The 12,024-nt window shown below is 39.7% G+C and overlaps 2 protein-coding genes across 4 annotated transcripts in view; one reads left to right on the top strand and one right to left on the bottom strand.

The window, feature by feature from the left end:
* The first annotated feature begins 901 nt into the window (after positions 1-901).
* LOC121296927 (relaxin-3-like) lies at positions 902-6,314 on the top strand. Its single transcript, XM_041222901.1, has 2 exons — positions 902-1,386; positions 4,721-6,314. Exons 1-2 carry the CDS (start codon positions 1,182-1,184, stop codon positions 5,101-5,103), a joined length of 588 nt encoding a protein of 195 aa, XP_041078835.1. The 5' UTR covers positions 902-1,181; the 3' UTR covers positions 5,104-6,314.
* Positions 6,315-10,438: 4,124 nt separating this feature from the next.
* The window catches only part of jak2b (Janus kinase 2b), a 130,452-nt gene continuing 128,866 nt past the window's right edge, over positions 10,439-12,024 (bottom strand). For all 3 annotated transcript variants that reach the window (XM_041257597.1, XM_041257605.1, XM_041257613.1), the window contains exon 24: positions 10,439-11,050. In XM_041257597.1, coding sequence (XP_041113531.1) covers positions 10,943-11,050 — 108 coding nt within the window. In that variant the 3' untranslated portion in view covers positions 10,439-10,942. The remainder of the gene's footprint in view (positions 11,051-12,024) is intronic.

Here is a 12,024-nt window from a genome sequence, read left to right as displayed (position 1 = left end):
ATCACAATTTGATCTGGCTATGACATTTTTATAAACCATTCATTATACTGTATATTTATTGGAAGCTTTAATTCTACATCTTAGGTATATTTTAATACATTACAGTACTGAAGATACATATGCTGTTATTAAAAAGATTATTAAACTACTGTGCACCACACTTTAACACTGAAGTATAATTAATTGGTATGTGTTTAATACATTCAAGTACAAGTTAAGATCCCTGTGTGTCCTTTGACAGAAATCATATCTTGTTGGCAGTACAGTTTGCTTACACTCCAGAGCCAAATAATATCCATACTGATGCTGTTGAGTTTTGAAAGCTGAAACGTCTATTAAAAGATACAGTGAGGGCAAATAAACTAACTTTTATATGGTCCTTACCGAATACACACATAAAAACGTGGGTTACAGCCTAAATCCTTTGTCCAATTAATGATGAAGTCCGTTCTCACAGCCTGATTAATTGATTACAGTTAGTTTATAGCGTTTAATTATATGACTAACAATAAATAAATAAATACGAATTAATGCCCCATCGCAACATAATTACGTTTTACCAATGCATTACATTAAAGTAGCATGATAGAAGTTTGAAAAACGCATTAAACATAAATAAAATGTATGTCGGTAAAAATCTGAGGGGAAACGTTCAAGAATGATCAGGACATTTCCACAATAGATGTTTTGTTGTTATGTATGTTTTAATACGTAATAATAACTTGGTATTGCTGTATGGGGTTGATCTCTGATCTCCACTACAGCTTCCCCTGGAGGAAATCGGTGAGGTCATTAGGAAAAACAAAGGCAGGACAAAATGACAGAAAGAATGGGCTGGTGTGAGTCAGAGCATAATTGACTGAGACCTATAAAAAGGATGAGATCATGAAAAGCAGATCGGTGAGAAACAGAGGTAGGAATAATATAGTAAAAATAGGGACATAGGAAAAAAAGGGATGCTTTAACAGGTGCTTTGAACAGTAGATACAATAGTGCTTAATTGGTAGGTGTTTTGCAGCTATTACTGCAGAGTTGGAAAAGAATACTACGTTATTATATTCAAATTAATACAAGTGTTCTGAACATTCAGCTCAGTCCGTTAAGACAAGCTTCGCACTGCAATAGAAAGCAAAACTTTACTTTTTTAAACAAAACAGAGAAGTTCATTAAAACTGTACAGAATGCTAAAGTGTTTTTCAGTGATTCTGGTGTGTGTTGGTAGCATGTGCCTATGTGCCATGGCTCAGGGCGGGAACAAAGGCAAAGCGGGTGAATATGGGGTGAAGCTGTGTGGTAGGGAGTTTATTAGAGCTGTGATATTCACCTGTGGAGGGTCCCGGTGGAAAAGGCTGTCTTTGGACGTGGATCGCTCTCAGAATGTGAACAGTAAGTATTTACTATGCCTATTTACGTTATAGTTATTCAAAGTTAAACCTAATGTTTCATGTTGGTTAAACCATAATATTTTTTTAAACGAACATGTTGTTTACATTTGTGTTACAGTACGCTACTGAACTGCACACTTAGGCTGCAAAGTGACATTATAAACATATAAAGTTCCGCTGTTTTTTTTCTTATTGGATTTAGTATTTATTTCTAAAAAACACACTTATGTCCACTATTCAAGGCACCTATATTGAGCCTGTTTCGTAAGTTTGTGAAAGTAGCAATTAATATTACATATACTTCTGTCTTTACATGTAGTGCTTTCAGGTGTTCCATAAAAAATATACATACTTTTTCAAATTCTAAATATTACAATATGTTTATATTACAGTACCTGTATTTAACATATTTGTAAGAACATGTCAAGATTTAAAAGATGTTCGACGATGTTTGCAATGTGTGCTTGAGTGCGCTCTTTCATATTAGTCGTTTATGTTACAGAAACGAACGAAATCAATAAACCTCGTCAAAAGATATTAAAACTTAAATTTTTCAATGAATCTCTTTTGACCGTTTCATTTATTTCACCCATTCAACTTGTACCATGTAAATAGTTCCAAGTGTTATAAATGTTTTACCGACAATTAATGGCAGTAAAATGTATATTTTTTTATTTTTTATTGATAAACACAAAACACGAACCTAATATTAATTAATATTACAATATGGGAGGTTATATTTAAACGTTTCAGTCAGTGCTCAAATTAGGGTTAGGCCTACTTATTGTGTTGACGAACCGCGCTGTAGTCTTCGTGCTGCTGACACACCTGCCGATCACTAACTTAAACAAAGGCGATAACGCTTCATTATGTCTATTTTACTGTAGTGATGGTGGTATGGTGTTGAGTTGGGGGTGGGGGATATGTCTAATAAGTACTTTTTGCTTATCACCCATCCCATGTGTATGAAGCATTTGGGAATAACTGCTGTGTTTTATTAAAATAATTTTAAAAGTATTTCGTAGCCTATTTGATATCTGTTACACACGGTGCATTTAAGTCAACCTGGGTTTTATTTTACAGGGAGAGTCAGCAGGTCACTCATCACTAATTTCTTCCTCATAGCTCTCAGATAGGGATGTCAACAGGCTCCAGAATCTCGGGACACTAAGGCAGGTCGTGTGTGTTTTTTTTTTTAAACTCCCCTCTTAAACGGCAACGTTTTCGACATGTAAAGTGAGTGTGAATTGCTTGAGCAGTTTAGTAAATACCGTATTACTTCAATTTGGCGCCGCCCTCTAAGATGCCCTCCTATTGACGCCGCAATCATATATCAACTTTATAATAGAGGCGCCCTCGAATAAACGCCGCTATCAATAAAGAAACATTGAGGGATTTTTTCGCCACCCTACTAAAAAACACACACAGAGTAAACAAATAAACGCGCAACAATGACCATGTATATGTAACGTCCCCGAAGAGACGGGAGCCTCAATCTAGCAAGTAAATTACAAACTAATGTGCACACATATATTAAGCACATTTTTTTATGGTACAGTTCTGAAAGAAAATCCAATATAAAACTACGTACAGAACAGCAGCCCTTCTGAAGTTATAGGTGGTTTTGTTGTTTTGTTTTCAGTTAAATTGTAATCCCCCTACTCATGATAAGATTAGGTTTCAGGCTCTCTTGTGGAGAAATTACAAACAAGCAAGTTACAGTGAGAAAAAAACAAAAAAAAAAAAACAAGTAGGATATATTGAGTTTTTACAGAAATCAAGATGATATTCTGAGGTAATTTTTGGTGCAGATAAATATATATGTCACATTCTTGGACTGAACTGCCACACCAGCATTGTCCCGCCCCTTAACAACCAATACAAACTCCTGATTCGCTGGTACTCCCTGACATCCCAACTCCCAGCTAATAGGCTCTCGGTAACTGTCGGTAAATGTACAACATTCAAGCCCCAAAAATTCACCAGTATAGTGCTGCTGATTCTAAAATGCCATAAATCATGTAATAAAATATTGCAGCGTCGGTAAAGCATAGTATTATTAATAAAGGCCGCCCTCATTTAAGGACCGCAGTCATTTTGATCAATATAAAATAAACGCCGCGGCGCCAAATCGAAGTAATACGGTATATTCAATTGTTTAATTTTGGTGGCAGTTCTATCCGGGAGCCACAAAGATTAATCGTATTACGTTATTTATTTATTTTTTTATACAGCAAACAATATCTATGAAAATAGTGCAACACCATTATTACAGATAACTTTGCACTCACCTGCACTCTTTCATTTAACTTTGTGACAGCAGGTAAAGTTTCTATTTGTAACAGTTATTGCTTCACACAGTCCCGCCCAGTAGGAGACTCAGAAAGCCAATCAGCTGCTGTATAGGTCTGATTGATGGAAACGATCTTCGCAGGCATGTGTGTGCTTTTGGTAACAACGAAGTAAAACAATTCAATTAATTTAATTTAGCGACAGTTCGCACAATTCACATGCACTTTACTGAATACATTGCAGTTTAGAGAGGTGAGTTACGAAACCTGACTTTCCTTAAAGTGTCCTGAGATTCTGGATAATACAGGTTTAAGTATTATTTTTCACACACGTACATTTTTTCAATAAGATTGTTAAGTAAAATGCTTTCAAACATAGCATTAGTCATTTAAAATAATCTAGTATAGTATACTTTAAGAAATGCGGTTAACATACTTAAGTTTACAGTTAGTTTCAGTACTTGAGAGCTTCTGTATATGTTGTCCAGTTTATGTAAAAATGATACAACAAACTTGTTTTCATCCATGTCTGCTTGTTTAGTCTTTAAATTACAGAATCCAACACAACATTCTGTCAGCTCAGCTTGACACAAGGCACATCTTTTTTAAACTTCCACTTGAAACCTGCTTGACTTTGTCTTCCTGGAAACCAAACCGTAGCATGCTCATTATGTTACACACACATATGCACACAATACCAGGAGCCACAGATAGATGTGACTGGACATTTTGTCACGTTTTGATATTTCTGTGGATGTGAAATATGATATACTAAAGACAAACATAAATGTCATCTATGAATTTAGAAGCGTGAAATCAATGTCTTCTGAAGCAAAATCCTGAAAACAAAAGAAAAACACTCAAAAATCTCCATTGCCACCAGTGTATACAATTATTTTAATATTACTTCTCATATGCTAACAAGGGGATTAAATGAGTGAGTAGTGTGGATACTATATATGCCTGTTTGGTAATAGTGTTCTTTTATCAAAAAGTTGAGGTTCTTTGTCAAACACATCACCATGTTATTTTATTTTTTCACAGACCCTATTATGGGCGGTTCTATCAATGATTACTCCAAAGATAATGACGACTTTGGTAAACTGCGATCCATCTTGCAAGGAGAACCGCCAAAGAAAGCTGACTTGCCCTACGGACAGGGATCCATGAAGGAGCTATTTAACCTTTACGACGACTACAGCGATTACGAGCAAATGTCCAACGACTTCAACGAGTACGTCCGGCAGGTCGCTGAAGCCACACGGAAGCAGCAGATGGCCCTAAGAGACAGCGGCAATGCCCGTGCTGCGTCCCCTGGCATCCCCTGGACCAAGTCGCCACGGAAGAAACGGGACTTGTCCATGGGCGTGGCGGCGATGTGCTGCAAGTGGGGCTGCACCAAAGCCGAGATCAGCACTCTCTGCTGAAAACAAAATAATCCACTTCAATCATTCAGTTGTTTAGCTATATTTATTCTATGTCCATGGACTGAATGTCATTGACATGAAAAAAAAACCTGTTCCACATTGTGAGAACCTACTTTACTCACAAATGTATTCTCACTTGAATCATAACACTATGTTTCTTAGAATACAATAAAGTTGTACAGGTTTTGTTTTTTTGCTGCTGTAATGTTTTGTTCTGTTTCTTTATTCAAGCTTTTTTAATCAAATTACTAGCCACTAATGTATTGTGCTGGGGAGCTGATATAGAACGATATAAAAGAACAACATTAATATAAAATATAACACATCAATTACCGACACAGGGCATATAAATGGGGCATTTGTTGCCTATTTTACCTCCAACTCAAATCCCTTTGTTTATTATTTATTGTTAATAAAAGGCAGTTGTACCCAAATATTATTAATTTACTATCAAAGCAAAATTATGTTTCTGTAGTGTTGGTAGGGGGACAATAAGGTGTACTGTAATAGGCAGTAGAGACGTTTAACAAAATGTTTAAAACAATTGCCATTCCTGTACTTTGAATTTTAATACAGTAGGCCTACTTTCAATATAAACAATTCCACTTCATAGAAAACAACGGGAAGGCTATGGAATTAAATTCAGGTGTAGTCAAAATATAGTCACGTATTCTGATTAAACCAGAAAAAACAGTAGCAGTCATGATAGACATTTAAATGTCCAACCAACACTCAATTTAATGCCCACACCTATTCTGCATTCTTAAAAAATAAATAACATTTAAGGGTACATCAGTTCTCTTATTTCAGAACCTCGTAAAAACAAAATTACTGAAAATGAGATTAATGAATATGCCTAATATTGAAATGCATATACTGTATCTCCAAACAGTCATTTTGATACACATTCTTGCTCTCAGCCAGTGATTTGTGAGGCAGTTTGAGGAAATTATTGAAGCACCACAATGGATCCTCACACCCCACACAAATATGCAGAATTAAGAAAAGGCTTTAAACATTTGAACAGTGAGGGATTAGCAGTTTATATGCAATTAACCATTCGATTTCTCGGCATCGTTATTGTAAAGATATTGTTAAAGAACAATAAATATTTTTGCAAAACAACAAAAAATAGCTAGCTATAACAGTAAGGCTATTCAAATTAACTTAATGTTAACTCCAAAATCTCAAAATTATATATTCTAAACAGCATTTGCATTCAATGGTCATGCAGGTAAGACAATAAATCTAAATAACAATGAAGTTTTATTCAATATATAATATGGATAAACTAATTGTACATAAAGCATAAGTTAATTAAGTTATGCAAAATTATGCTTTGGTCAAATTTTTGTAGGCATGTCAAAAAAAAAAAAAAATGTCGTTTGTGCAAGTAGCTCAGATTTATAGGTAGCTTAGATTTTCAGAACATCGGCGTTAATTTCAAGCCCTGCAGTATCATGTGCATAAAAATGTAATTTAGAATTTCCAATACTAATACCCAGGTTGTTAACGTAAAGTGTAAACAAAACTGGTCCAAGTATAGATCCCTGAGGAACTCCTTTTGTTATTTCAGTACACGTTACAATGAATCCATCTACTTTTATACTTTGGGTTTGATTTATAAAATAATTATTTAACCATCCAAATGCCTTTTCAGTCAGAAGCAGTGTCATAAGCCTCAAGCCCCGTTCATACTGGCATGATCTACCTAGGTCAACCTACCCAGACCTGGTGTCACACAGGTTGGGTACGCGATTTCACACTGCAGGGTTGACCTGGGTGATGAACGCAAGTAAACAATACACAATGCCCCAGAAGCAGCTTGTTACTGACTCTGCTTAGACAGGGCTTGGCCATGGGTCTTCGCCCCTTAGCAGACAAAAAATTGTTCGGACTACCTCCAACATTTCGTCCTGTCAACATAGTATGTCAGGGCCTGCATGGAGCTGTCGCTCTCTGTCAGACTGGAAAAGAGGTGGATGGAAAGCCTCCAATTCCACAGACATCATTGGTATGGAGCGTAACCTTTGTACTGGCTGTTGTAAAAATTAAGCAGGCTTTTGCTACGGAAAATGCCTACATCTCACTCGCTCAGCTGAATGCATGGGCTCAAATAGAGGCTTTGTATGTGCATTAAGCACCGCATTTAGCCTCCAATGAGCAACAACGTCCTTCATAGGCAGCCGAAGCTGCCAAGCCCCTTTAAAAACGGGGGGACCTTTAACGTGGGGGGATTTCCTCTTGACAAAAAGGTCCTGCAAAAACTGCAGTATAACTGCCATGGGACAGGTCGTGGGGTCGAACCCAGGAGGCAGACACTACGTCTGGAAAACACCCCACCTGTACCCATACTGGGAACGTGTGGATACTGTGCTCTGACATTCTGCAGGGTGTCAATGACCCTATTTGATGGCCAGAACCAGAGCTATAGGTTCAATGGGTCGGTATGCCATAAGGTCCCCCGCACCTTACTGAGCAGGTAGCGGTGCCTGGGTGGTCTCCACCAATTGCTGTTCAGGAGCTGCATCAGGGTTCAAAACCTGGTCCAATAAGTGGCTACTAGATGCACCTTGGCCTGGTGCTGCCTGATTTTCTTCAGACACAGTGGATGCAGGGTGATGGGAAGGTATATAACAGTTGCCTCGGCCACTGGTGTGCCAAGGCATCACTTGCCAGTGGGTCCCCACCTCCTATTATGGAGAACCAGAAGGGACAGCGAGTTGATTCCTGGGAGGCAAATCAATCTATCTCTGTTCTCCCTCTGAGGCGCTGGGAACTCTCAAAAGCTTGTGGGCGACACAATGGAGACCACAGGCTGTCCTGTTGTGTTGTCTGTACAGACAAGCACATGTCTTCCCTTGAACCTCATGCAAAAAATTCTGTAAGGCCAGGTAAATTGCCTGCAGCTCTAAAACATTGATGTGAAGATCCTGCAAAGGGCGTTCTACACACCTTGCACACCCCTGCCATTCCACACAGCGCCCCAGCTCAGGCTGGACGTGTCCGTGGTGACAACCTCTCTTCTGTTGACACTGCCCACTGCTACGCCGAGGTATAGATGGGCCAGTTTCCACCAAGAGAGTGCCTTTAGACAGTGATGAGACATTGTCAATAGGCGGTCACGGTACAACACGGGCTGAAAAACCCTGCTGTTGAACCAGGAGCATGCGCAGAGACCCAACGGAAGGTTCTGGAACATCACTACTATGAGATCTCTGTTAAGCTGAAAGAGCTCCAAACAAGAGGCTATTCTCTGCACTCTGCCATCCAACAGAGTGGACAGCAGGGTCCTGGAGTCCAAGCACACTCCTAGATAGGAGTCTGTCTGAGAAGGCATGAGCTGGCTTTTCACATGATTCTTCGTAAGGCCCAACCGTTGAATGTGGCTGGTGACAAGTTTCATGTGGGTCCTTGACTGATGTTGCTGTCACGCCCCGAAAGGGAGAGGGACCATGCTTGAACTGCAGAGAGAAGCTGGTTTGAATTTTAGTAAGCACCCAGATGTCTGTGGGACCCTGGGCCTATGGCAGCCTAGGGCTGCTGTCTCTCCATAGGGTGGCGGAACTTACTAAAGTCACAGCAGCGAGCAGCTGCGTGCCGGTTCTGAACATCACCTCTGGTAGCAGGCACAGCCGGCTGTGCCAGTCCTTGAGGCTGCTGGGGCTAGGGCACCTGTTTGCTGTTAGTTTATGCACTAGAGGTGATCACTTGGGAAGCAAGCAAACCAGCTCCTTTGTGGATTCCCGCGCGCAATGAGAGCACTGCAGCATCTCGTCCACCATGGGACCAAACGTATTCCATGGTGTAATCGGGCGTCCAAGAATGGTGCCTTGTCCCTGTCAGGCATGCGTGCCTGGGAAAGCCAAAGCTGCCTACGTGCAGCTATCAGCGCATCCAGGTTCCTATCCATAGCCTGCCCGTTGAGCTTGGACACACAGAGCTGTTTCTTGTTAACCAGGCGCAGCTCATCCAACTGTTGCAGTGAGGGCCTGTGGTTCTCAGAAAGGGAACTCACCAAATGGCATTGGTAGGCTTATTGCCCAGCCTTGCGGCGAATGCACTGGTTGAAAAAGTGCACTTCAGGATCACCTCAGAGACCGGCACGGCTTGTTGGGGTAGGTAGTGTCCTTGGACAGGAGCGCTAATTTAGGTACCTGGACTAAGGTGCCAATATAAGCCTTCACTGGCAGAAAATGTGCATCCTATATATCCTATCCTATATAGGGCATCCACTGACCGGGAATCAGCACAAGCTGTTGCCGGGTGATCCTAGGAAGACTGGATTTCAAAAAGAAAATCCAGGTGCACTGGGGGGAACACGGCAGAGATGGTAGGCTCATTATCAAAGATGGACTGCCTTGTTTCACCATCTGTAGGCCAGGGCACTTGCAAAATTGCAGTGGCCCTCTTGATCAGCAGCAGAAGCTCTGCCGACAGGGAGAGCTTAACTGCAGGGGATACGCTGTCACATCCTCAGGACGGGGACACCAGCTCCTGTTCGCTCACATCCTCAGGAGATGGTGATGGACAGAATGTCCTTCTGTGGCCAATCTGCACTCGTAGCCCACTGGGGTACTCAAGGTGACAGGTGAGGCAGGTGGCTCTGAAAGCTCCCGCAGTAATTCCGCAAGAACAGAAGAAACTACAAGAAATCACAACCGAAACAAGTGTCTTGGTCCTGCACAGTACTGTTGTGCCCAGGAGATGATCTTGTTGCACGTGTGCTATAAAAACACACAATAGAAAAAAAACCTCAACAAATACAGTAATTTAAACAATTACATAAATATAAAATGTCTCACATTTTTTGCCAAAGCCAAAACGAGAAATAAATAACTCCAGTCTGAGCTATCGTTGCCTGGGAGGGAGAGCACAAAGTCAGGCCACTTATGTTGCTGTATCCCTGGGAAGGAGCGAATATAACCGCTGGCTTCACATGGCTACAGTGGGACGTAACAAGCTTCAGGCTGTCGTGCACAAATTATGCGTAATTAGTAAAAACTATTAATATTACATATAATTTGTGTAAAAACACAATAGATGTCAAATATATAGCAGATAGAAGTAACAAGTACTTATCTGAACAAGGCTCTCCGTCAGGTCAGTTATCGAAAGGAAAAATGGCGATAAGATCTGTGAGCGCAGTCTATTTGTGCCCTCCGGGGTGGGGCATGACTGCGTCACTGGCTCAGACAGCAGTTTTGGTATATCTTATTCAGGTTTCCGGTCTCTACAAGGTAAACACCCTTATGGTAATGGTTACATTTCGTACTTGAAAGGGAAGCACACATACTGCTGCTAAATATAAATAACATTCAGTAGTCCACAAGAAGCAGTAATATATATTTTAATCCAACAGCACCTACATTACAATGAAAAAGATTACAAAATTAGAGATTTATATTTTACAAGACAGAAAGCAATATATTTAAACCATGTTTTCAACTTACATTTCACTACTGAAGGTATGGCTAAAATATAATCTGCAGTGCAATGAGCTTACAACTTTAAAAAATACATATTTTTGAAACAATAATTTGTTTGTTGATTGTATATATTATCTGTAAAAAAAAATAATAAAAAAGCCACTACTTTCCCTTTTTGCCTCAACAAAATGAGCTAAAGCCAGCCCTGATGCCAATATACAACATAAAACAATACAATTAGAAAAACAACGACGGTCTCTGTAAAGTTTCTGTGGAAGTGAAGTATTTTAGGCCAGCCAAAGAGCAGTCAATACTGCGCCTGGAATCTGGCTTTGCCAGTTTTGTGCCTCTGAGGCTGGCAAATTTATCTTTCACAGATTTTGCTTTGAAGGAAGTACACTTGGCTCCACTCATCCTTCCTTGTTGTCCCTGAATGCGTCTACTCTCTGGGCTAGATCCTTAAAGGATGGTCTCAGGCTTTTGTTGTTGTTCCAGCACTCCAGCATAATTGAGTAGATCTGAAATACAGATAGGGTTAATAAGAGGTTAGAAATGGGATAATCTAATCTAGGTACTAATATTGTATTACAACACATATTACAACACTCATGCTACATAGCCCAATTTATATTCCATGCATTTCTATATCCACATAAAACACAAAATACGCACAGGGGTGGGGCACTCTGCCACAGTATTATATGTCCCAGTTCAACTTAAATATGTTTAAGTATGGTAATATAAAACAGCAATAAGCAAAATCAGTGTTGTAGGTTTTCTTTTTTTTTTGAGTTCCTATTTCAATTTATCCGAGCATAATTCACGATAACATCACCAGGATCAGTTAAGGTATCTGGAACACTTACACAACATTTGTGTTATAACTGATTCCGCTCTATAGTCGCGTTATAACGGGGTAGCACTGTATGTGTGTAATATATATATATTAGTGCCGTGAAAAAGTATTTGCCCAGTCTGATTTTCTACATGTTTGCATATTTTTGACACTGAATGTTATCAGATCTTCAACCAAAATCTAATAAAAGGGACCCGAGTGAACAAATAACACAAAATTTTGACACTTAATTCATTTATTTATTAAAGTTATGCAACACCCAATGCCCCTGTGTGAAAAAGTAATCACCCCCTTAGACTCAATAATTGGTTACACACCTTTAGCAGCAATAACTGCAAACAAATGCTTTCTGTAGTTATTGTTCAGTCTCTCACAGCGCCGTGGAGGAATTTTGGCCCACTCCTTCATGCAGAACTGCTTCAACTCAGTGACATTTGTCTAGCATAAACTGCTCGTTTCAGTCCTGCCACAACATCTCAATAGGGTTTAGGTCTGGACTTTGACTAGGCCATTCCAAAACTTTAAATTTCTTGTTCTTCAACCATTCTTGCTTGTGTATTCGCTGTCTTGCTGCATGACTCAGCTCCAGGATGGATGGCCTGACATTTTCCTGTAGAATTCTCTGATAGAGCAGAA

The sequence above is a fragment of the Polyodon spathula genome, chromosome 1 (genome assembly GCF_017654505.1).
Source record: "Polyodon spathula isolate WHYD16114869_AA chromosome 1, ASM1765450v1, whole genome shotgun sequence".
Lineage (NCBI taxonomy): Eukaryota > Metazoa > Chordata > Actinopteri > Acipenseriformes > Polyodontidae > Polyodon > Polyodon spathula.
Note: the sequence above shows the minus strand (reverse complement) of the source record. Positions and strands in the feature narration are given on the sequence as shown.